Genomic DNA, 24569 nt, shown 5'->3' on the forward strand with positions numbered 1-24569 from the left:
TACATACATACATACATACATACATACATACATACTTACATACATACATACATACATACATACTTACATACATACATACATACATACATACATTCGTCCTCCTCTCTAATTCATACACACACACACACACAAACTGTGGGGCTACATAAAATTACAGCGATTGACCTTACCGATTACTGATAGGTAGCGGAAAACCAAGTGATGCACAAATTGGTCTGGGAATGTTCTAGGCCCGAAGGTTCAGGCAATTCTTCTAAATTACAGTCGCCCGCGTAAACTGTTATCTGTGAAATTTCTTAACGCCAAAATCACATTTTGTGGATTATGAATCCAGCAGCTTATGGAAAGCTTGATATTATAAAGCCGCATATGACCTAACTAATGTCCACAAGCCAGTCTTACTGGGTTACTGCCATTAAGGTTGTGACGCATCCACAGCATTGCTGGAAACCAGGATTTCGCCATACTTCGTAGTCTAAAGAACTGTCTGAACAGCCACGTTTTTATGAAAAGTGATGGATATACATTTCCATTCAAACTCGTGACCATGTAATCACTATTCACAGACAGCTCTTTAAAGGGACCAAAAAATTGGTCTGATATGCTATTACATGGGACGGATGCGGTCTCCTCATGGTCATCAAAATTTCCAGGGTTAATACAACTGACAAAATGAGTTGCGATTACGTAACTCATCCTCCAGAATACCGCTCTCACTTTTTCGACCTTCTGAGCAATGCGAGTCACAATAATTTATCCAACGACCTATTTAGCTTGCATCTTTCCATCAGGATACGTCCTATATCTAGCCAAATACAAATGCGCACTTGTGGGTTCAATAGCGTTTCGGTAGGTGAGAGATTCTCGAAGGTGATGATGTCTCCTCGTATGGTGACGAAACGTTTGCAAGCCAATTGCCAAGCTCGGCGAACAGATCAACAGCCATCTAATCAATAACCAATAAACTCACTCGAGCTACCAATATTTCACCACATTACCAATCTCACCACTGTTTCTTCATTGCCTCTATCTCCCTCGGTGTCGGGTCTAATTTGGGGGCAAACCCAATTGTTTCTGATACAATCCAAACAAGTGTTTGCTGTTTGTATTTCCGTGAGTTTCTGAAACAACCGGACTTACTGCGCAGCATGATGAAGTGTATTGGTGTTTGGAAACCATACTCACGCATTTATTCCGTGGGGAGAAGATATGCAAACTGCATGGTTTCAGGACTTTATATAGTCAGTAATTCAAATGACCAAATAAGTAGCAATTCCTGACACACCCATTAGTAATAATCCTCTATTAAGTTCCGAGCAACAGTTGAGTGGCTCATCTGAAAACATTAATTACTGACCAGATCATTCCGACTGGATTGTCAGTGATGTAGACGGCGTTCACTAAATTTTGGCATTCCAGAGGCAGATGGAATAAATTATAGAAAGTTACACAAAGATCTTGAACAAGGCATGTTTTTGAAACATCTCGATACTATGACTAGCAAAATCATGCTGGTTAGTTCAGCACTCCTTCAGCGAACTAAGGCATAAAAGGATACATCGTGGGGATACCTAGCTGACTCTGGACCACAGCAGAAAAGTTCGGCTGGTTACTACGGAGCATCATCATTGCAGACTGATTAAGACTTGCCTTCCTAATAACCAGCCAGAAAGTTGTCTTGTGCCTCTCAGGGAGAGTGCTTCAATAGGTGTAAAGTTTCAGGATACTGGGATGTTTTTTGAGAGAAGTCTTCTTAACGGAGTGCCAATGAGAATGGAGCAAATCTTACTCAAATATCATATCGTCCCGTCAAGTGGAATCCCCTGAACACCTCACCAGCTCACCGCTATCTTGAAGGCTGTCTTGCGAATGGTGAAGGGTAGTTTACTTCGCTCAGGTACCAAATTTGTCCAGATAAACAAAGAAGGGACGAAAAACAAATGTGCTAATTATGATGTGGACTTTTGAAGGCCTTGATTTGGTATCCTCGTTTAGTATGATGCACTAGTCTTTGATTTGGTCTCCTCGTTTAGTATGATGCCCTAGCCATATTTCTGTGGTCGGTGCTGAAAGCGGAAAGGTTTTCTACATGGTGTATACAAAGTAGGGCTATTTTCACACTGGATCATCGATTCAGTCTCGATAAAGCGGCCAACCGCCGGAAGGAAACGATTGTTTCCAAATCTCCCCTCTGAAGAATACCAACTCTTAGGAAAGAACTACTTTGTCCATCTCGAAGGGACGAGTATTCGGTTGGGCATGTTGATAGATGAACAAGCAGAGCAAAGTGGCGAAACAGGTTGTATTCATCTTAATCTGGTAACAACACAAATCAAATCTTTACATATATTACTGAATAAAAGAAACAAGTAACAAACGGAATTGGAGCAGAATCTGTGTGGACATGAACTCTGTCTTGTCTATCAATATAAATTAGGGCGTTCGAGCCAACGCTGTCAAGTGATCTGCTTATTCAAGGCTTCTTTCTTGATTCTGTCGGAAATAAGCAAGAATAGGAAGGTTATTTAAATGGAATCAGACAACTTTGTGAGTAAGAAAAGTGGCATAACAGTTCGGGGGTTAATTAAATGAACATACTGCATTAGGCCAAACAGGGTAGGACATTTATTGTACAAGTTTACGGTGGCAAAAATTTTGCTTGGTCTAATTTTTAGCGTAACGCCAGCTGTCACCGTGGGTTGCCGTCTATTGGTTACGCCGTAACTGAGTCCCCCAGACTGCGCGATAAGGAGAAAACAGGGAACCCGGGAAACTGCTGTCTTGTCAGGACCAACATACGGGAATTCTGCGTAATTATATGGGATGTCTGTGACCAATTATGGTCATCCGCTTGTTCATTCTCTCCAGCCAATGGCGGCGTTCCCGTCGTGAACACCTTCACACCCACTCCGCTGGTCGCATGCTGCTAAATCGTGTTTGGTAAGCTCCGCCAACGTACCTGCTATCCGGCATGTGCGGTACTGATGGTGACCTTGTGGATACGCAGTTTTCTGCACGTGTTTTTTTGTGTCTGGACGCTTCCTGACACTGAAATATTGGGGACAGTAACGGTGCGCACCTCACGACTGAAGAAGCCCTTCGCAGTGGAGGCCACGATCAAGTTACGGGTAGCTGAGTTGCAATATGAAGTTTCTCCTAAGTGTGGTGGTATAGAATGACCTATTTTCAATAGCGTGTTTACTAGAGTAGACTGAATCCAGTAAATCAGAAGTAACCTCTGTTGAGAATCGGTGGTTAAATTGAGCCCTTAATCTTTATCTTCACCGTCTTCCTCTTCTTTCTTCTGTGTCTAAGTGAGAACTACTCACACTACTGATTGGCCATCTGTAGCTAAAAGTTTAAGTGTTCAAGCACTGACCGGAAGATCGCGGGTACGAAACTCTCTGAGTTTTGTGAGTTACGTGGCACCAACAGGCATAAAACAAATTGTAAAGTGCCTTTCGATTTTTCGACACAGACCAACTTCACTAATAGTAGGAAATCTTCATTGAAAATGACCAATTCACCTCATTTCACCTTCGATCCCCCCCTGTTACCACAGTTAACAGTAGAAACTCAATCCTGCGTGAAAAAACAGCTAAAAATCTATGGCATAGCACAAAATGTCTACCACCTGGCTAATAGACTTGGGACTCAGCATTTAAGGGTTCAATGATTCAGTGTTCACCTCCGTTCAGGCACCGTGGGTAGCCGCACCTCATGACTGTTGAGAAAACACAATTCAACCCTCTTCATCAGGTAGGAGAGCAAAACGTTTTGGTGTTGCTTCATGTGGTGAAGGCAGTTGAATCCACACATACATGATTGGATTTATTCATAAATGCTTGCCAGTGGCGAGATGGCTCAAGTGGTTAGAGCGCGAATTTATTGACCGAAAGGTCCGTGGTTCGGACCCGACCTCTGCCTCTCGACTTGCTCTGTCTAGGCTTGGGCAACCTGGCAGTATCCCAGCCCTCGTGCAACCTTCGGATGGCATGGCATGGCTTACCTGTGGAAGTTATGCATGAACCATGGGTAAGTCAAAGCACGTCATTCATGATCCCTTGAAGGCTAGAAGTGAATTCCACTTGAGATTTGTGAACCAGGAAGCACTAAAATCTCAACTGCCATTCAATTTATTATAATTGTTTGACGGACATTGCCTCCGAATTAATATAATTTGGACACTTCCTATTTTCCAACATGAATAGTGGGGTTGGACATCAAATAGTGGAAGCTTACATTGGTGCTGTGGTTAGGTTAGCCGCGTTTTGATGATACTGATTTTGTTGATGATAAATTGTATGAAAAAATTGTAATTCTAAGCAAACAAAGTACATTCCGCTATGCAAATTTCGTCGCCATAGTCAAGAGCGGACCATACCATGCACGACAGGCTAAATAATAAATCGTACTACTTGCAACTCACAAGTAACACTTCCAGAGGGAAAAGCTCACGAAATAATAGGGATCTTCAGCTCAGAATCACCACAATCAAACCATGTTGATGGACAGTCACATGGCGAATATACTACTAAGAGGAAAACCTCCAAAGACAAGTTAGAAAAAAGTTTTTTCAAAAGATTTTAATATGAACTTTTAAAGTCCGAATACACCAATCAATAAAAAATCACTGCCAAATCAGGCCGACTGCACTTACTGGAGAGGTATGAAGTAATCACATTTGAGCAATTCACGATGTGTGAAAATTTTCATCGTAGGTGTGTCGAAAGAGATCTGCTTCGAATCCTGGACTTTTCAGGGATAACGGCCTAAAGGACACAGATTGAGAGCGAAGTGGTACGTAGAAAAACCAGTATATCATGGTCAGTGAAAGAGCTCAGAATGCAACCAATGTAAATCCACCACGTGCAAGTGAGCTAGACTTTGATGAAGATTTATAGAAAGTTTGGTACTAACCGCAACGGGTTGATTTTGTTCGATTATGTCAGAGTGAATGAATACTTATCAGCGTCCGTTGTCAGAACAAGTGAAGTCCATTCTTAAGGACCGGCCGAAACTTGCGCTACGTTTTCAGGTCGGAGGCATGAATGCTCGGTGGCGTGCAACTTTCAGATTTGTTAAAGAGATCCTGAATAGAATTCGAAGGGTGCGCAGTGGATCATGCTTTAAATCTGGTAAACACAGTGCTGACTGACTTCAGTTAGAAGAAAGTACTACTATGAATGGGTAAAATGCTGCCCAGATAATATATGGACCGCTCTGAGTGCTTTATCGCAGGCAAGCTGGTATGAAAAAGGCGAATAGCCACTAACAAGGTGGCAAAAATGAACATAAAAACATGAGCACAGCAGTGAACCGCAGACAACCGGGCTACCAGCTTGGCCCAAATGTACTTATTGCATCGCGATACTCACCCTCCACATCACAGATTCGTTTTGCGCAATCTCATATTGATTAGCTCGTTGCATGGTAGCGAGTCGTGGGCGTTATGCAAAACGACAGAACAGTTGTGTATCGCCCCACTACGATCCAGCAAGGGTTGATTTAACTTGCAAGGCTGTCTAAAAGTGAAAGTTAGAAGCCTTTAACTCTGGCAGCGACAAGACATTCCAATCTTCTGCACAGTTCCGGCCAAGTAGAATATCCCCCAAATTCCTTAGTCTTGTGTACCAGCATGTATTCCCAATGACTGATTCGGTTACCTCATGTGTTCCGCCGTGTTAGTCGTATCTGCCGGGGATTTTGAACACTTTACCTTCCACTTCTGATAAGCCTCTTGAAAATACAACTTTCCTCAATCAAGTAGAACCTCAGAAGATAAAAAGGAACAGTCCATCAGTGAAGGTAGCTTAGTACTATACCCAGCAAACATACTCCATCTGTAATTCGTGCTCTGAGGTTTGTTGTACTGTTTACTATTGATATAACCTTATGACGATTAGATGCGCGCGTGTCTATGGATTATCCCTCGTGTTCGTTACGCTACCGGTCTGCATCTCTTTCTTTCTTATTCTACTATCTTCTTGGCCGGAAGGTGTTTAGGTGCTAAGTCCAAGCGCTGTCAGTTCAAACTTGTAAGTGGTAAAAGCCAGTTGAAAAGTCACTTGGTTTGCTCCTCGTTCTGGTCAAACCCATGCGGGGTTACAACAAGATTCGTGGTCCTTAGAGGAAGAGCCTTTCTCGAATTTGTTGAGAGCACCTAAGGGGGCTAAATAGTCTTTCCTCTGAAGTAAAAAGGAGGTCGCATGTACAAGAACAACAAACTTATGGGAACAGCAAATCGATTACCCACCAGAAAAATCAGATCCAGCTCTAGGTCTGTTAGCTGCAGTAACGTGAAAACTTTCATAAAGGAAACTACTCATAAGTTTGCCGAAAACTCTTCGACAGCCCACGACCGGTTTCGCCCTTCTTGGAGCTCATCAGGTAGGCGCAGTCCACGAGTTTCCGTCAACCTCATGTTCTACTTGAACCCAAATTGGACTGTTTTCGAGAAATACACTCTTTTGCATTCAGTTGAGTCTCTCGTGAAAACCAAATCGATTTGCAACTGAGTGTATTTCTCAAAAACGTGAGAACTTATTATTGGTAGTTTGCCAGATGGCTCCCCAGTACTTTATCTAGACTGAGAGCTATCAATACTCGTCAACTTGAGAAAGTTGGAAAAGACTTAGGGTTTATGAACACTGTCATAAAAATCAGTGAAGCACTTCACTTACCGCCAGCGAATCAGAACTTGACTTTGTTTGACGTCTTTGATGAATCTGCGAACCCAGCACATTTTGTTTTAGTTCATCTTTGCCCGACGCCCTCAATTCGACGGGAGTTTTCTTCGAGTTGCCTCCCTGTTCTCTCATAACCGGTGCCAATCTCTCAGAAACTACCTTATTTGAAGTCGTTCTGTATACTGTTCGGGGATTGGAAGCAGATCTTGCAGTGTGTTGGCTCTGAGTTCGACCTCGAGTCTTTTGGGTTACAGATTTCACATCCGACTGTTCTGGATCCGGCAGACTGGTTCTTCTTATTCTTGGCTGCCAGATTGAAAACAATGTTGGGGTTCTTAGGAAAAGGGCATTTGTAGGAGAAGCCGACAGAATTTTTCTGGACTTCTGCGCTAAAGTGTCTGCTTGTGGTTGTATTGGACTGGGTGTGTGTAATCGTCCTGATGCAATGTGATCTTGTTTATAGAACGATGGAATATAGCAAACACGTGGATCCAGTTCTTCCCACGTCCATTCATTTTGTTCACCCAGTGATATAGTCCCAGTTACTCTGTTGCCTTTGGACTCTGCACGTTGTTTTGACATCACTGGTTTCATAGTGTTCAAATCAAACTTGTATCGCTGACGAAAACGTTCGGTGCTCGCTCTACACAAGCTATCCACTTGCTGCAAGTAGCGACACGAAGTAACACAGTCCAAATTCATTTTTCCAAAAAGACACCGAATCGGTTGTCGATGCGCCACTTCCATCCGGAAACCGAGAAAATATGCGGGCACGGTGATCTTCTAGACTTTTTTCCTTATAATCAATAGTGGAACTGTGTACACATATTGCCCATTGGTCAATGAGTGTGGATGAGACGTCAGACGCAGATGAACCAATAGGCAGCTGATTGTCTGCTGGCGCTCGCAGAAAGGCGCGTGGCCTGCACCGGTTTGCGCGTGTGCTGATCCGGTGATGAGGTTGTCCTGTTCAGGGGAGGGGGTAGCACATTGTGGCCTTGTTGACTTCACTCCCACTCTGTTCGCTCGTTGACCGCGCGTCCTGAGATGGGACAGGGGAGGAAGAATTTTGACTGAAGCAACAGCGAGTGCATTCAGCTCGATGCACACCCTCCACCCACAACATCGGAATCACACACATCAGTTTGAGTTGAGCAAGAAAAAAAAGACGTTACTGGTTCTATTTATCCGAATGCACTTTGTGCAGAAATTGATGGTTTCTCATAAAAACGCCGCTGTAGATCAAAACTACTCCAAAAAGCTTATCTTGGTCTCATCTCTCGTAGCTCATTTTGATGTACAGTATATGAGCGAGTAACTGCTGGTGATATTATGCAGAAGCGTGCACAGTAGTCTGAAATAGTCAGCTTGGTCACAAGTTACAGAGGTGCAGTTCTTCTGCCGCAAAGACACTACTAACAGACAGTTGTAAAAATGCATCACTGTTCATGGTAAGTTCATTTTCACTGAAGACTCGAGAAAACAAAACAAGACAGGCTAAATACACATTGCGTAGGCTATCGAACTATCATCAATATTTAGAAGCTCGGTAATAAAAGAAATAAAGTAGTTGGAAATAGTATGAATGAAACGAACCACTTCTGAACGGACAGGTATCAGTGAATTTTACTGGTTAGACTGAGAAGTCTTCCGTGGTTCGCTCAATGCAGAATACATCTATGACTGAACACAAAACGGTACTTTTTAGCCTGTCTCGTTTTGCCAATATATACGTGTTGGGGTGTCCAGGGTGTCATCCCCACCAGTGAAATCGTCCAGCTGTAGCACCCTTTCGGCGCCTAACTACCATGCCACCCGAAGGTTGCACGAGGGCTGGGATACTGCCAGGTTGCCCAAGCCTAGACAGGGGAAGTCGAGAGGCAGAGATCGGGTTCGAACCACGGACCTTTCGGCCAGTAAATTCGCGCTCTAACCACTTGAGCCATCTCGCCCCCATCCTATTCGTTCTGCAGGTTCCACTGTTTGTTTTGCTAGAACAGTTCCACTGACCTCTACCTGAGTTCAGGGGGCACAACTTTTATTCTTGGGGAAAAGGCTGTGAATGTCCATTGTGCAATGTTCCTGTTGACACTCCTAGAGACGTTTTTCTAGTTGCGTATATTCTGTCGTATAAATAATCGTCCCTACCCCTAGAAAGTGCTCATTGGGGAGGGCTGTTGTGCACCGACAGTGCCAGCTTGCTACTGACCTATCACATAGTTTGGGCGATTGATTCTACAACAGCGCCCTCTAACATGTCCTTTCTACGTGGCTGCATAATTTACCTATGAGACTGTCACGTTCGAACCCAGTCTATCCACCTCAAGTTCATTACGGGTTTGTAAACTACACACACCAACGACTGTTTGATTCACCTTTTACAGTAGGGTACACAACAACTCGCTAGTCGTTAAGCCCTTTTCTCCCTTTTTTCAACTGTGAATAACAGTGTCCTGTCCCATCTGAATCATCTCAACGGAGGCTGATTTGGAGACCTATCCTCTCATTTCAGCCCCCCTCAGTTTACTAGATTCGTGAAGCGTGCAGAAACGAGAAATATTCGGCGATACATGACACCTTCAGAACGGAAGATGTGAATTTTTCGCGCTGCAAAAGAATCGTCTTAAAGTCAAACTGCTGAGCGGGGAACAATGCAACTTTCCATCACTGACAGATCACCAAAGGTCTGTCAGCGCATCGCATGGGAAACACACAAAAGGTCGATTCACGGTATAAGTTATAAAGTTAGTGTCCTTGACCTATCAAAGGTCGTGCGTCAATGGCTCTCAATAAATTTAGTTCGTGGCAGAGTGCCTCCTGTATGAAGGATGCTCACAACCCATTCAGCTACCTTCACTCTTAACCACTAATCTGATGATTGAATTGTTTTGGCAGATTACAAATGTATCCGTGATTGTTTTTTCTTCTAAATTTTGCTTTTGATCAAACTGGCATGCTCACAGATCGATTCGACGTACCGACATTACATCTTCACATGAATAAAGTAATCGCACTGCGTACTCTCCACATCGAATTCATGGGCTGTCTAATTGTGGTGATGATCAATTGTGGATGATCAATTCAGTTTTAATCAAACCACTCAGTCCAACGGGGAGCCCTACCTACATCTGAAAAACTTCTCGAAGAAATCCATGTTTGTCGTTTGCATTATGAGTCCTTCTTGCTACCTAAACGGGAAACGCTTTATCTTGGACAGGTAACTCTCAGGTAGAAATGAATCCAGGCCCATATGTGCTTGTCACTTTGTGGCTAAACACAGTTTATGGAGTAGCCTTGTGTTGCGCTGCTCGACTTAGAATTTTGTGATATTCAGGTCTTATCCTGAAGGATGCTTGCGATGACTGTGTCACGAAAAAGAAGCGTTAGTGAAACATTGCAATCGGATATTCAGGAGGCTGAAAGCGAGGTCATTCTTCGAAGGTGATCTTTCTCACTTTAATCCAAATACAACGCGCGAAGCTGGGAGCTAGCTCGGACGAAATATCTGGTTTAGAGCTCATGGGAGGTGTACTGATGACCTCTCTGACTGAACGGACGAACGCTGAATAAATCCACTCTAGCCTCCATGTGTCTTATGCGAACAAACGTCTCCTGGAAGGATTAGTTTCAATATGATTGAACCCCTCTTGCTTCCACAAAGAGAAGACGAGTATCCGTAAAAGAACCGCACCCCAGAAACTGATGAACCTATACTGGTTTTGAAAATGAACTCGTGATTATCGAACTTGGATTCACTTAGCTTTTTCTTCCAAAGTCTAGCGAAGGGGAAGACCTACGAATCCGTTTCCCGCAGCATTGAAGAATTGCAAAAGTACATTGTTTTGTCAGTATTTTTGAACAGTTGAAGGATGAAGGTGTTTGCAGAGTTGAAAAAATGTTTAGAATGACACATGAACATTTATGAATGACAACTAAACATTTCAAAAAGAAATTGTCATGCTTTCTTTGACCTGTTTGTTTATTTACTGACTCGACTCACCCTAACTCCTCATGAACTGAAAGACTAAAGGGCAGCCCCATATCGACCACCCGCATTTCGGATCTTGCAGGACAGCTGTATTGATGTACTCCTCTCCTAGAATAATCTTTACGGCATTAGAGATATCGCGGTGTACTGACTAAACTTCACCCGACAGTTTTCAGTAGCCTTATGAGTAGTGCGTTACATTCGTCCTAACCTGACAGACGTAATCGGACCCAATAGCAGAAGTGGCAAGACCGACTTTCATTATCTTTTTGAAATGCTGTATCAGTCCGTGACTGGTCTTGTCACCGGTCTCAAAAATTCATGTGTCAGCGCGATATATAATAGCTCACTTGTTGGCTACTGGTAAGTACCAAGTTATTCGTAAGCATGCTAGTGAATGCATTTGTCTAATTTCTTGCAGTTTGGATTCAAGTAGAACATGAGGTTGACCGAAACTCGGGGACTGTGCTTACATAATAAGCCCCAAGACGGGCGAAATCGGTCAAGGTCTGCCGAAATTTTTCAACAACCTCGTGGGAAGTTTTCTCTATGAAAACATGCTGCGATATCTCGAATATCGTACCGACTGAAGTATGAGGCGGCCTTTGTGTAACACATCCAGTTGAAGAATGTCACAAACGAGGGATTCAGCTGAGTCTCACGTGAAAACCATATTGGTAGGCAAATGAACGTATTTGTTGAAATCAGTCAACTGTGTTTGTGCGTCTATTCCAACTTTTCTTATCTCTTCTTTCTTGTCCTTTTCTTGTCATACCGATCCTTCTGTTTTCTTATCTCAAAACAACCGTAGTTTGCTGACATTCGTATCAGGGGAAAATTCTAACCCTGCTTTTTATATTGACTGTTGCCGAATATAAACAAAGCGGCTCAAGGCACTGGTGAGCCTGTCATCGAAAGGGACACAATCATGTGGCCGATAGTTTTCACTGTCAAACTGTCCACTCGGCCTGTAATTGGTCCGACTGGCTAACGCGTGGAGTGCAAACGATCTGAACACACCGGAACTGACTCGGATCGGCCTTTTATCCGCCGCATCTATCACCTGTCACTGCCTTTCATCCCATCGGTTAGTAGCTGGATGACACTCGAATGACAAATGTTTGTTTGCCCATGATTATTAATTCGTAAACAGCAGCACCCTTTGTTTTAAGCCGCGCTTCACTGGAATTTTTCTCCTCAAAATTGGTCCACGGGTACTGCACAAAATTCACTTTGTTTGCTGCTTTGCTGTTTTAAGGGAAACGAAATAAAAAAATATACGGAGATAAACTCGGCCGTCATCGTGAGTGTAACGAAACAAATTTTTATCTTCGAGAAATACACTCATTTGCAAATCAATTTGGTTTTCACGAGAGACCAAACTGAATCTCTTGTTTATGATATTATACAACTGAATGTGCTGCACCCAGGCCGCATCGTGATTCAGTTAGCGCGATATTCGAGATATCGCAGTATAGTTTCATAAAGGGAACTACTCACAAGGTTGCTGAAGAACCAAATTGATTTGCAAATGAGTGTATTTCTCGAAAAGAGGCTGATGTTACAAACTGGAACCGCATAAGTTGTCATTAAGAGAAATGGTTTTCTTGTCGTTTAAACAGAGAACTTGGGCAGATGCGTTAGGTTTACCACTGTACCTTCATATATGCCTACACCCCCCAGTCTCCATTGTTTCGGATCATGTAGGGGCGCAAAACTGACAACTCTAGCAGAAAGCTAGCAGTAGAGTACCCCATTCAAGGACGCAGTGCATTTCAAAGATTTCGCACCGGAATCCAATCGCGATCAAATTTGCACTCAACTTTCTACGCTTTGTACACTCGTGCACTCGTGATTTTCAGGTGCACGCGCTTTTTGACACGAGTCATTTCAACTTGAGTGCATCGCGACTTGATATAAGCAAGTTTTTTTGCCGCCGGACCTTTGTACATTAACATTTTGGTCTCTGCTCACTGGCGAAGTGGATGGACCCTCTCACCGCAATTTTAAGAATGCATTTTAGATTATGCTACTCGCATCTAACCGATGTTCATATCCCGACGATTTGTTCATAAGGGAAACAATACCCCCCCACCGACTTGGCAGGAAAGGTCTGTTGATCATGGTATCAGTGTTGCTCCATAAGTTACTCGAAAATGAGGGCACTCTTCTGGTCTTGTAGTCTGTCTCAAGTTTTGGATGTTCCCAACAATCTTAGTGACGCATCACTGCATCTGCTGAATACTTGTGGGAGGCTGCACAAACGGTTAATCTTTGGTCCAACGGACTCCCCCTACTAGTCAGCATCAAAGGGAAGTCTAATGGATCCTTCTACCTACCAAGAGAACGTTTCAGGCGATAGTAATGGTGAAATGCTGTTACTTAATTAGTCAGTCAACAACAGATCACCCGAAATGGACTGAGTGAGTGAGGGATGTGAACATCACATGTGAATGAATAACCGCGTGATAAACAGAAGGTCACAGAAGGTCCTCCAGTGATTCAGCGACCATCAGCGGACATTCGTCCAATTTGTTTCGACTACTTATGAGTAGCATGGGTTACGCCTGTTTATTATAATACTGTTCTGCATCCCTGCCGCTCGTTCACTGTTTTTTTACTCCCGGATAAAGTTGCTAACGCCAAGATTTTGTCTCTTGTCCATCTCTGTTTTCATTGCATTGTTAACTCTGTTTACGTTTGAGTGTCTGCTCCGATGGAAAAGCGGGTCGACCGGGGTTCGAACTCTGACAAACACACTATCCGTTGCGCCAGCTCTACATCCCAGGTGGCCCTTTTTAGAATACCTTTGTATTACATCTTACCAGTTAGTGTTTGTTGAAGTCCAATTTTAAATAGGCCTAAGCGCCAAATTATCCCGTTGCCCGTTTTCCAGACAATTTCCCTTACTTCCCGAATGTACCGACAGTTTTTTGCGCCTTATATCTCTATACAGCACTTTCTGGCTGTCCGTATCCGTACACTTGTATATCATTTGGTACTTACTCACTTCTGCTTCCAGAAAGCCCTAATGCCCCACTGTCCCTCTTTCTGCTCCTACCGATGTACTATTATTGATTGTATGTTCTGCTTAATTAATGATGTTTACTAACCTATTTGTCCATAGAACCAGTTCTCTTTACCGTTTCTACTCCCCTCGTCCATCAGTTCTTACTGCCCACTGAATACAAACTGCGTGTCGCTCGACAGGTCCAATCATTCTGTAAGATCCATAGCTGCCCGGATCTTACAACCTGTATGAATATCCTTGGAGGTCAAACAATTGCTCAGCGTTTTACAAAAATGAAATAGTTAAAAAGTACTTCTCAGCTTCGCTGCATAGATCGGTTCCACCTGAGCGACGAATTGTATGCATGGTAGAAGTTTGTTGAAGATTGTGTGCTACTGTTTTGCTTCATTCCATCTTTCGTCTAGCGAGATTTTATATTAGACATAGGATTACTTATAGCATTATCTTTTAAACCAGTGGATAAATATGATAAATATACTTATGTGCATGTCAATTTGGTTTTTAGGGGGTACTCAACTGAAACCCAGCTGAATCCCTCGTTTATGATAATGGCTCAGGGGGTGGGATAGCTCAGTGGTTAGAGTGGGAATTTACAGGCCGGAAGGTCCGTGGTTCGAAGCCGACACCTGCCTCTTGTCTTTCCCTGTCTAGGCTTAGTCAGTCTGGCAGGATCCCGGCCTTCGTTCTTCCCTCTGGTGGCATGTCAGTTAGCCACCGAAAGGGTGCACTGAACGATACTGTTCAACTGAATGTGCTACGAAGCGTTCAGCCGGGATTCAGGCGATTCCCCGTTGAAGGCTAAACGGGCATGCAAATTTAATGCATTTTCGGGTTCAAGTAGGACATAAGGTGAGTAGCGTCCTTTTGAATAGTTTTAAGTTGGGCAGCATTTTTAACGATTGCCCAAGTCACAACTCTGTCACGTGATATCTGCTGCGTCACCGTCACGTACATATCTAACAAACTACACAACCAAGTGTGGGCGGTTGAATGACAGTTTAATCAGCTGACTAGCATCACTGTCTGTAGGCGACACTTTGGTCTATACAAGAAATAGTTGGTGAGGTTATGGCTTTTGACACAATAGCTTGTCAGTGGAGCCACCGAACTGCCAGATGCTTTAAAAAATTACTATCGACCTAATTCACGGCATTCACCCATCACTACGCAAATCTACAAACTCTAGAATTTCTTACTCCCAACTGTCTGGTCAACCAGAATCACCCAGAAATAATTATGCCATAATTAGTGGGCAGTGTTTGATGTTTGAATCTATCGTACCAGCAAGCAACACTATGGACTAATGGTTCTTGTCTGCTCCTCCCCATCTTGGTCCGAAGTAAGCACGCGAACCGAGTTTTGTTCAACGACCGGTTGAGTATAAATCACTTAGATTTCTTCTCAGGCTTGCTGACATGCTCAACCCACTCGAAAATTCTGTTAAGTGCGTAGAACTGAAAAGCGGTCATGTTACTAGACCGGTTAGAGCTTGAGGGGGAGGGACAAGGGAGAAAGCTGCGTTTCACGGGTGGCTGTTTACTGGCGGGATGTGGATCAAGTGACTGTGACCTGTTTCCCAAGTCGGACAAAGGAGCAGCCTAAAACCGGAAACCTTGGTGATTAAACGTGGCACGCCTTAAAGGATTTGGTTTTCCTCCGTGCTCGATTAAACTAAGTGGGGTGTGTGTGTGTGTGTGGCATGTCGGATACTTAGTGTAATTGGAAATCCCTGTCCCTGGGACGGATGAACTGGGAACCGAACCGAGGATAATTTATTCCGTTTGACGAAGGATAAGAAACGCTTCCCTCCTTGAATTTATCATCACACACAACTACTTGTTTTTCGTGCGGAAGACGAGAGAATTGCCGTTGGCATTGCAGCAGCAGCCGTCCGGAGTTAGTTGAAAGACGGGACTCCTGCTGCTTGGCTTATGTCATTGAATGATGACAGCTTATGCCCAAACGAAACAACGATATATTTAGACTAGTGACCTTGGTAGACGAAGAGTGGAGTTTCTAAAAAACCTTCCGATAAGATGGTGAAATTCAATTGTGAACTGGATGCCCACTTCTTCGAGGATCTTAAAGACAGGATAAAAAGGTGTGGTTCTTTCAGCTTCATACCTCTTAGGGGCACCCAACTTTTTCCCGCTAAATGACAGATATCCGGCCGTTGGTTCTTCTTCTGCTCAGTTAGATAAATTACTTGCAATCGTTTCCCTTCCAGCACCGCATCCGTGCGCCAACCAGTAGTGTACCGCTCCGCTCAAATCAGTCGGATTGGTGGCAGAACCTTGGAAGCTAAGGTGTTCAGCTCGGCGGACAGAACCACGGTTATCCATGCTACCCCACTTCCCACCATTCTCCTCACTACAAAATGCAAAGCATCTCATTTTCAGACAGATTCAGCAACGTTTTTTTACCATAAAAAATATCTCAGTTTGTCGCCAGAGCCCCACCGATTTTGCCTTAGTGCCCACCATACGGTTTTGATAGAACTGGTCCAGTTCCATCATCTGCTGTTCAGGGTCATTGCGAGCGAGTGCTGCCACATGCACGCCAAACTGAATAATGCTGGTTGGGTAAAGACCACTGAAGTTTGAAATGGACCAGTATTCGAATCCAACTTCGGTCGGTTTGTCGGTTTCGTAGATTACATTTGCTGGACTGCTATGACTGAGAACAAGAGGTGATCTAAAAAGCTTATTGACCACGCTATACACACTCTGTTAAGAATCCTTGGAATTTTTTGCCTTTCTCCTATTCTTCACGAACCTGGTCTCCTACTTTCGGATTAGTACTACTTCTTTGTAAAAGTAGCGCAGAAAATTTATTTGATTTTGTAGGTAACACTCATCAAATGCGGCGTCAGAAAAGTGTGAACGGTGATCAAGCTTCTTGCAAGCAACTGGTGTAGTACCATGGTGTAGGAGACCCCCTGCTTTTCTCATGGGATAGAATTTTGCGGAAAATAGAAATTGACGGGGAAAACCGCCCAAATTACGGATTGACACAACACTGCCGGAGTATCCTGGGGATTTCTCGCGACCCCGTATACTCAAGTAAACCCAGTTCACATTCGTTACAGTCACAGGCACAGCTACCGGTGTCTGCTGAGAACCACTCATGAACGCAAAATCGATATTTCTCTGCACAGTTTGCTGAGTGCATAGCTGAGAAAGCAGTTTACTGCCTCGTAAAGGCCTCTTCACAGCTTAGAACTACCCGAAAAACAAAGTATTTCTTGCACCGGTAAGAGGGGTTGCAAAAGGGAGCTGAAAAATAAATAAAAAAGGTGTGCTACAGGGTAAATAAAACAGTTGAGAAATATCAGGATCGTTGAACTGGTGCACTCATCCTGTGGTGGAGAAAACACCTCGATTGAAAAAAAGCCCAACCGAAAATCAGCTTATACTAATAGTGCCCACATGGCTCTCGTGATCACTGAAGAAATAATTGATCAACCGTAGTATGTTGCCGATCAGATAGACCTGAAAATGACCTCAGTAGTGGTTCTCACAAGCTGAACCACTGTGGAGAGTCCAAAAGCCAGAAGGACCCACGAAAGGTGCCATTAAAGTGCAGAAGACTACCAAGTGTGGATGAGATATTCAGATAGACCTGTACCATCGCAAGGGCTGTCAGTGCAATAACACTATTTATAACATTGATGAAAAGCCTTCGACATCCCAAAACAGGTTTCCTCCTCGTGTCAAGCCGTAGCTGTATTGGGCTTAGGATTACTTTATCAGGATTCTGCTCATCAGCGTATCACGAATTTGCTCACCACAAAGTCAGGACGGTCGCTGAATGGGAGAACACGTGACGGAGCCAGTTCAAAAGGCGTACAATCCGGCGGAGGTACGCATCACCAGACGGGAGGATGTACAAGCAATACAACGGGACCAGCTTCCTCTGGTGAATGGACAGGTGCTGCAAGATTCGGTGGACCCGCCGGAGATAGTTTTGTACTCACTGCAAGTTCAGCTGTTCTCACTATCGGTCTCGTATTATTAAAACGGGGCGATTCGCACTGTGGATTGTCAGAATTTCCGTGGATAGAACAGCTACACGACATAGCCATGGAACGGCAAACAAATCTTTTCAGTTATTGATTGGTTTGTAGATGAGTGACATGAGTAACAACATCAGAAGCCCTGCACACTGGGCAATAAATCAAAACAGTTCGACCAAAACAAAAAGTTGAAAATGCAGTAGTTCAGAGCGGGAAATATGTCTTTGACAACAAGTACAGGGACAAGTGGAAGTGAGCCGTTGCGCGAATTCAGCTTTCTTGGTAATGCGGGCATAACCCAGAAGAAGAGGGATTATCGATCCATGAGGAGCGTTGGGCAGCTTTAAGCGTACTTAGGGCTGTGCGGTATGTTTACACCATGCCGATTAGAATGGGACAACAATTATGCTACACCTATTTTATGGCTTGCAAAAAAATTATTACCCCGTTTTCATGTCTGTGAATCCCTAAGGTCACGCCATTCGTCGGGACCTTACCCAATTAAGGGGAGTTACCTCAAGTAGGAAAGCCGTCCGGTCCCGCAGAACATTACTCCAAGGAGGGAGGCAGTCTGACTACGTTTTTAAGTATCAGTATTTTAGGACTGGTTCTTTAAAGGCACCATTGTAGTCACAGTTAGCCAAACAAACTGAAAAAAGATTGGATTATAGAATCAGCATACTTACGCAATTTAGTTCGGGCTCTTTGATGAAATTTTATAACAAAATAAACATGTGTTTCACTCAATCTGTTGAAGCTTTAGTTTGTTGGGCTCCAATCCAAACAAGTCTTGGTTAGGCTTCCGAAAGAAAATTAGTGCATTTTTGTGGTCTGCAAATTGTCTAACAGTAATTGCTTTCTGCAGATGGTCATCTTTGTGCTCAGTGCTAGTCGACGAGGAACTGATACCCACTAGATTGTTTCACTAACACAGTCGTACCTCCTGGTGCCACAATTGGAGGAGTGTGTGTGTGGGGCAGTTCGTAAGTTTAAAACCACTCTGTTCACGTAGGCTTGTTTGACGACCAGTGTGTAGATATTTGTACCACCTTATCAGAGTTTAGGCGAACGGGTTCATGTGTAAAGCTAGGCCAAAGCAAGGTTTATTTATTTTGCTAGTGAACTGAGTACGATGATCACTGGACTCTAGGCAAGTCCTCGATTTTTCAAGGAATAACAGAAATGATGATGAGAGCTGATATCTGTAGTTCATCAAAAACACAATGTTCGTATCAGTTACGTACTGTTAAGACGTCCAGATGTGCTCATGACAAGGCCACAATGAGTTTCTTGCCCATTATGATTCAGAAGCTAACTAGATTTTTATTTTTCATTAATTTCTTTGTAGCGTTCAGCTGTAGCACCTTTTCGATGCCTGGCCGCCAGGCCAACAGAAGGAGNGAAGCACGAGGGTTGGGATACTGCCAGGTTGCCTAAGCCTAGACAAGGGAAGTCGATAGTTAGAGGTCGGATTCGAACTACGAACCTTCCGGTCAGTAAATTCGCGCCCTAACCACTGAGCACCCCTGTTGTGAGCTTTAGTGACTATGAACAGGCGCACACTGTTTCTTTAAATACGGCTTTTGAAACTTCAATCAATATTTGAAAACTGGTTTAAAAATTTAGCCAAGTGAATTTATCATCCCATCCCTCAAACATGTCTCCTCCTTACCTAACAAACTTTACGTAAGTTTCTTTGACTGTCTGTGGGTTAGATACAAACAATAGTATCATAGATGAAGGCTGGCTAGCTCAGAAGTAGCAAAACTGTTATAAGATGGCCGCTGACTATACCAATCGAAAACGTGTTTCAGAAAGAGCCACTCTGGGACACGGTATTACGACCTGAAATTTTCCGTGGCTTTAATCTGTTCCAACAAAACAGTCACGGTATTCCCTTAATTTTTTTTTCAAAACTTTAGAAGCCGATATACTAAGAATCAAGGCGGTAGTTTGAAGACATCAACCAAGGCTTGCCAACAGTGCGAGAATATCGCTTTGAGAGTGGGCGCACTGTGAAGGAGCTTTGCTGCACCAAGGTTTATGTTTATAGGTGCAGTAACTCGGCGGAACGATTGGGAGATCTTTCGTCTGTGTTGCATAACATTACAAGGCTCCGCAGAATACTCAAATTCTTGTGAGATCTTGTGACATCTGATTCGTGTGTCCACTTCATGTAGGCTGAAGTTGTACAGTGTCCTCCCGCTCAAAGAAATATCATCTTGGGATTTCGTAATATTTTCTTGATTGGAGGACGTCACAGGCCTTCAGCACGGAGTGAATCCTCCGCATGCTCAGTAGCATTGGAGAGCCCTGATTCGCGCATACTAGGTGATTTAGAACTAGTGATTTTTGCTCCCTGCTATACTTGAACAAAAATCAGCGAACACGATGAGTCACAGCAAAAACATGTTCACATATCACAGCCAAAAAAGAAAACTGGGGAAGTGTTGGGTTACGGTTCGCCACTTTATTCTACCCGCCACTCAGTAATCCAGCTATGAGACCTTCCAACAAATGGAGTTTCCAGGACTAGATTACCGGCCTAGTCAAATAACATCACGTCACTCTGAGGGAATGTAAAATTTTCAGCTTTTTGTTGAAAAAGGTACCGGTTGCGATAAAGACCAAGGCTGAAAATGATGCCGGAGCATCCGGTAATACAGGGTTTAAACTGTATCGCTTCACAAAACAGAAAATACGCCACCGATTTGGTGAGCGGGTGGGCTGAGATGACAAATTCGCAAAGAATGGGTAGAAACGACTGGAGAATTGATTATTTAGACGTAATTTCTGAGTTTTCATGTCCCACATATCATACCATCTGAGGCATGAAGTGAATTTTGTGCCCCACACAGTTTCCCGTCGGTACAAACGCGATATACGAATGAGTGTGTTTTGCCAGAAAAGTATAGATTTCTCAAAAGAAAATTAACCTATCCAAATATTTATGATAGTCGATCCTTTGGCACTTCTAAAACTACTCTATGAAGCCTAGCAGTCCATTTTGGAAACAATTTCATCCGGTAAAGTGAGGAAAGTTTGCCCGTACTCATCCTCACTTGCTCAGTCACTCAATATACGTAAAGTCTAAAACGTCGGAGACTGAGTTAACTCACATTACCCCGGGTATTCGGCTCAGAATGTTTCAGGATGAATAAATCTATTGCCAGAACACCTGAATGTACTTGTTTCCTTGGTTTTATTGGAGAGTTAGACTTGAGGGTGTACTTGTAAAACGAAATACTGCTTATTCCTACTAAATTGCCCGATCCCCGTGGACTTTTGGTTCCAAGTAGGCTGTGACCGAAATTCACAGCTTCAGATCTGACCTTAGACAGAAAGAATTTGTTGAGTACATAGATCGCTTGTCAAACGTTGCCGTTGAAGACAACAGGATGTGGGAACTAGTTATGAGAGGAGAAAATGAGTGTGATGTACACCTGTAGGAGAGTGACAGATCACTGAGAGTCATTTATTTCAACCTAAGCATGTTGGCACTGGAACCAGACTGATTTTCGTTTCGTTTTTTAGATACCCTAAATCACTTTCGTTTTGATTCCAGCGACAAACCACTCTGTCATTTGATAAACCGATCCCATTAGGATTTAGGTACAAGCAAGGTGCTGACCAAACTGTTAAGTTCAGATAATTAATTCGATTACTTTTGCCAAAGATAGACAGTCACTAAATGCGGAAAGAAGAAACCGTCATCGTGAACTTATGAGAGCATGAGTAAACCGACAGAAATTCCCTCGACAAGACATGTGTTATGAGTTGAATCAATCAATGTTTGAACAGGTGATTTGACGAAGGGGGCTTGATCTTAAGTCAACAATGAACCCCAAAGTCTATTCACAAACTCGGTCGTGGTTACCGTGGCAACGGGGTGCAACATCCCTTCATATGAGCAGCTAGGTACAGGTAAGAGAGCCTTTGCTTTATCTTAGTGTGGTTTGTTCAAATCACGATGATTTATTTGTTCTTTCGGATTTCTAATCTGTCCATCCTAAAAAACGGCCTGACTAAGATTCGCACCGTCGGCTAAACGTGAAGTTTTTCAAGAATATGATTTTTTCCGAGCTCAAACTGTTTCTCACTTTCGTGAACGGTAACAGACTGTATTTGTGGTGTCTCAAAGATGAATTTCATTTAAGCTATGCACTTTTATATGGCCTATCACTATAACATGCATTCATTAGAACGACTAAATCGACCACAGCTGATAACACGTGATTTGCCTTATCGATTTTCTTTAAATGCGGTTGAATGTCTAACAAGATTATTCAATTGTCAACAGAGCCTCACGACAAACGTCATTGATCTGGATAAAGGGAAGTGCTGAAGAATAGTTTTCAACAACATTGTGAGTATTTTCCTTTATGAAAATATACTGCGATATTTCGAATATCGTTCCAACTGAAACATGAGACGGTCTGTGTGTCAGTTGAAGACTATCTTAAACGAGAGATTCACTTGAGTTTCCCGTGAAAACCAAATTGATTTGTAAATCGGTTAATCTGTCGCAACATTGATCCTGGTTCATTGTCAAACAGCATCATCCGGGAAAAATTTTTTCGCGTTTACTCATGAGTCCTGCGTCGTAAATTGCATCACGGTTATACGTTCTTCCATCAACAATGAAAAATGTTCACTTCATATGGACATGTATTTCGATGTATGAGGATTTCTCCTTGATTCTCTCCTCATCTTTAATTGCTTTTGGAGTAACATGACACGAATTTGGACTGTCGCCCTGTGATGTTATGCCTTGCTGCGCGAGTTTTCGTTACAGTCGCCAAATGGGTTAGCAACGGCACTTGAAACACATTGAAGTGCAGACCTTCGCTTAATTGAGAGACAAACAGCTAAGCATTCACGGACAGGTGGATATGTGTCCATTGTGACTCAAACGGTACACCTTAGTTGCTAGAAAGAAACTGTCAGCACTGCTCAAAATTCGGCAATAAACCCGAAGATTTTCCAAAAAGTAGATGCTGTGGGTCACTACCCGAGATAATGGTAATTTAAACGACCACATGTCATTGATTTTTCGTGAATGCGACAATCGCTTAGCTGTATTGTGTGCGTCCACAAGCGCTGAGGATATTTTATTCCCAGTGCGTGTTTGTACATCACCCTTACACCTTGGGTCGAAATCACTACCAAATCCAGCAGTTGGTATGTCCCGGTTTTATCTGGAGGAATGACTCACGGGATCCTTGGGACAGTCTAGGGAATATCATAGTTGATTTTACTCTTTTCACAATGAGTCCACGCTGATGTGGCTGTTGAACAGTACTGAAATTTATGCAATTATCTACGGTTTCCTGTTGCTTTATTGTCTTCTTCTACTTCCTGGCCCTAACGACCTACCCGCTCTTTTCAAGAATGGTGGTGGATTCTTCAGCCAGTGCCTGTCTAGCCTATTTGGGTCTATCTGGGAGGAGGACACCGTTCCATACAACTGGGCTGAATCGATAGTGGTGCCCATTTTCAAAAATGGTACCCGCAGTGAATGTAGCAACCACAGAGGTGTTAGTTTGACGCCTGTTGTGACAAGGCTTCGGGCTTCATTGATTCTTCGTCGTCTTATGGGGGCACGCGAAGTCTTGACTCGTGAGAATCAAGCGGAATTTCGACCGGGTAGAGGCTGCGTTGATCACATCTTCACGCTCCGTCAGGTGTTAGAATAACGCCACATGTACAGACGACCCACAATCCTGGTATTCCTTGACTTCAATTCGATTGACTTCGATTCTGTTGATCGATCAGTTCTGTTAACTACACTTGCTCAACAGGGTATGCCCCAGAAGTCTGTAAACATAATCCGATCCCTATATTCACATACTTCTTGGCGGGTGAGTGTATGGTGAGCTCTCGAAAAGCTTCCCTACAGAAAGTGGTGTCAGACAAGAATGTCCACTCTCTCCACTCATTGATGGAATAATGAGGCAAGCACTGGGCTGTCTTCAAAACCCTGGACTCTGGGTAGAGCCTTGTCGATTTGGAGTACGCAGATGACATCGCCTTCATCTTTGAAGACCTTAGCGAAGCACAAGCCCTGTTGAATAAACTGACCGCCATCATACCATTTTGGCATGCGCCTTGCACCTTCGAAGTGCAAAGTCCTGCTTCAGAACGTGTCATCTGCGAACATATCCCTTACAATTCAAGGAGAACCACTATAGATTGTGGAAAACTTTACGTACCTCGATATTTGTATTAGCTCTGACGTAAGTGTGTCTGATGAAGTCAGTGCAAGAATCTCCAAGGCTCGAAAGACGTTTGCTAATTTGCGTCGCCTGTGGCGTCAAAAATGCATATCACCCGATCTTAAGGGTCGTGTGTACCAGACTGCAAGAAGGGCTGTGTTGTTGTATGGGTGCGAGATATGGTCTCTGCGATCAGATGAAGTGAGCCGTCTTCAGGTTTTCGACCACCGATGCCTCAGAAGAGTGGCTGGTGGTGGATGACGTCAGCGTGTCAGTAACGAGGTAACTGTAAACTGGATATGTGGTTGTGCTGTAGGTACTTCAATCCGAGAAAACATCCATCATTATCGACTATGATGGCTCGGTCATGTGCTACGCATGCCAAAACGCCGTCTACCAAGACGAGTGTTGTTCTCCGTGCCTCCTTCAGGATGGCGCCTACCGCGAGGTGGACAGCACATGACTTGGCAAAAAGGCGCGAAAGAGATCACGAAGAGTTTGGGTGTTGTTGGTGTTGTGCGCCTTCCAGGATGGGGTCCCCGTGACCCCGTCTGTGCTTGGCTGGAGACGTTGCAAGAAATGGCGGCTAATCGATGTCAGTGGCGTTCGTGCTGTCAGTTTCTTTCCAGAT

The 24569-nt window shown here is 43.6% G+C and overlaps 3 protein-coding genes across 3 annotated transcripts; 2 read left to right on the top strand and 1 right to left on the bottom strand.

Moving 5' to 3' along the window:
* Positions 1-4203: 4203 nt before the first annotated feature.
* Positions 4204-14510, top strand: T265_07499 (hypothetical protein; the record flags this gene model as incomplete). The annotated part of the gene is made up of 4 exons (XM_009173036.1): positions 4204-4259; positions 6296-6449; positions 8398-8605; positions 14266-14510. 4 exons carry the CDS (start codon positions 4204-4206, stop codon positions 14508-14510), a joined length of 663 nt encoding a protein of 220 aa, XP_009171300.1.
* On the bottom strand, positions 6684-23873 carry T265_14309 (hypothetical protein; the record flags this gene model as incomplete). The annotated part of the gene is made up of 4 exons (XM_009173060.1): positions 6684-7472; positions 22039-22181; positions 22939-23024; positions 23575-23873. Coding segments are annotated over 4 exons (1317 nt in total), but the record flags the coding sequence as incomplete, so codon positions are not given.
* Positions 14528-19236, top strand: T265_07500 (hypothetical protein; the record flags this gene model as incomplete). The annotated part of the gene is made up of 2 exons (XM_009173037.1): positions 14528-14557; positions 19072-19236. 2 exons carry the CDS (start codon positions 14528-14530, stop codon positions 19234-19236), a joined length of 195 nt encoding a protein of 64 aa, XP_009171301.1.
* Positions 23874-24569: the final 696 nt, after the last annotated feature.

This window comes from Opisthorchis viverrini, assembly GCF_000715545.1.
Source record: "Opisthorchis viverrini unplaced genomic scaffold opera_v5_177, whole genome shotgun sequence".
In the NCBI taxonomy this organism is placed as follows: Eukaryota; Metazoa; Platyhelminthes; class Trematoda; order Opisthorchiida; family Opisthorchiidae; genus Opisthorchis; species Opisthorchis viverrini.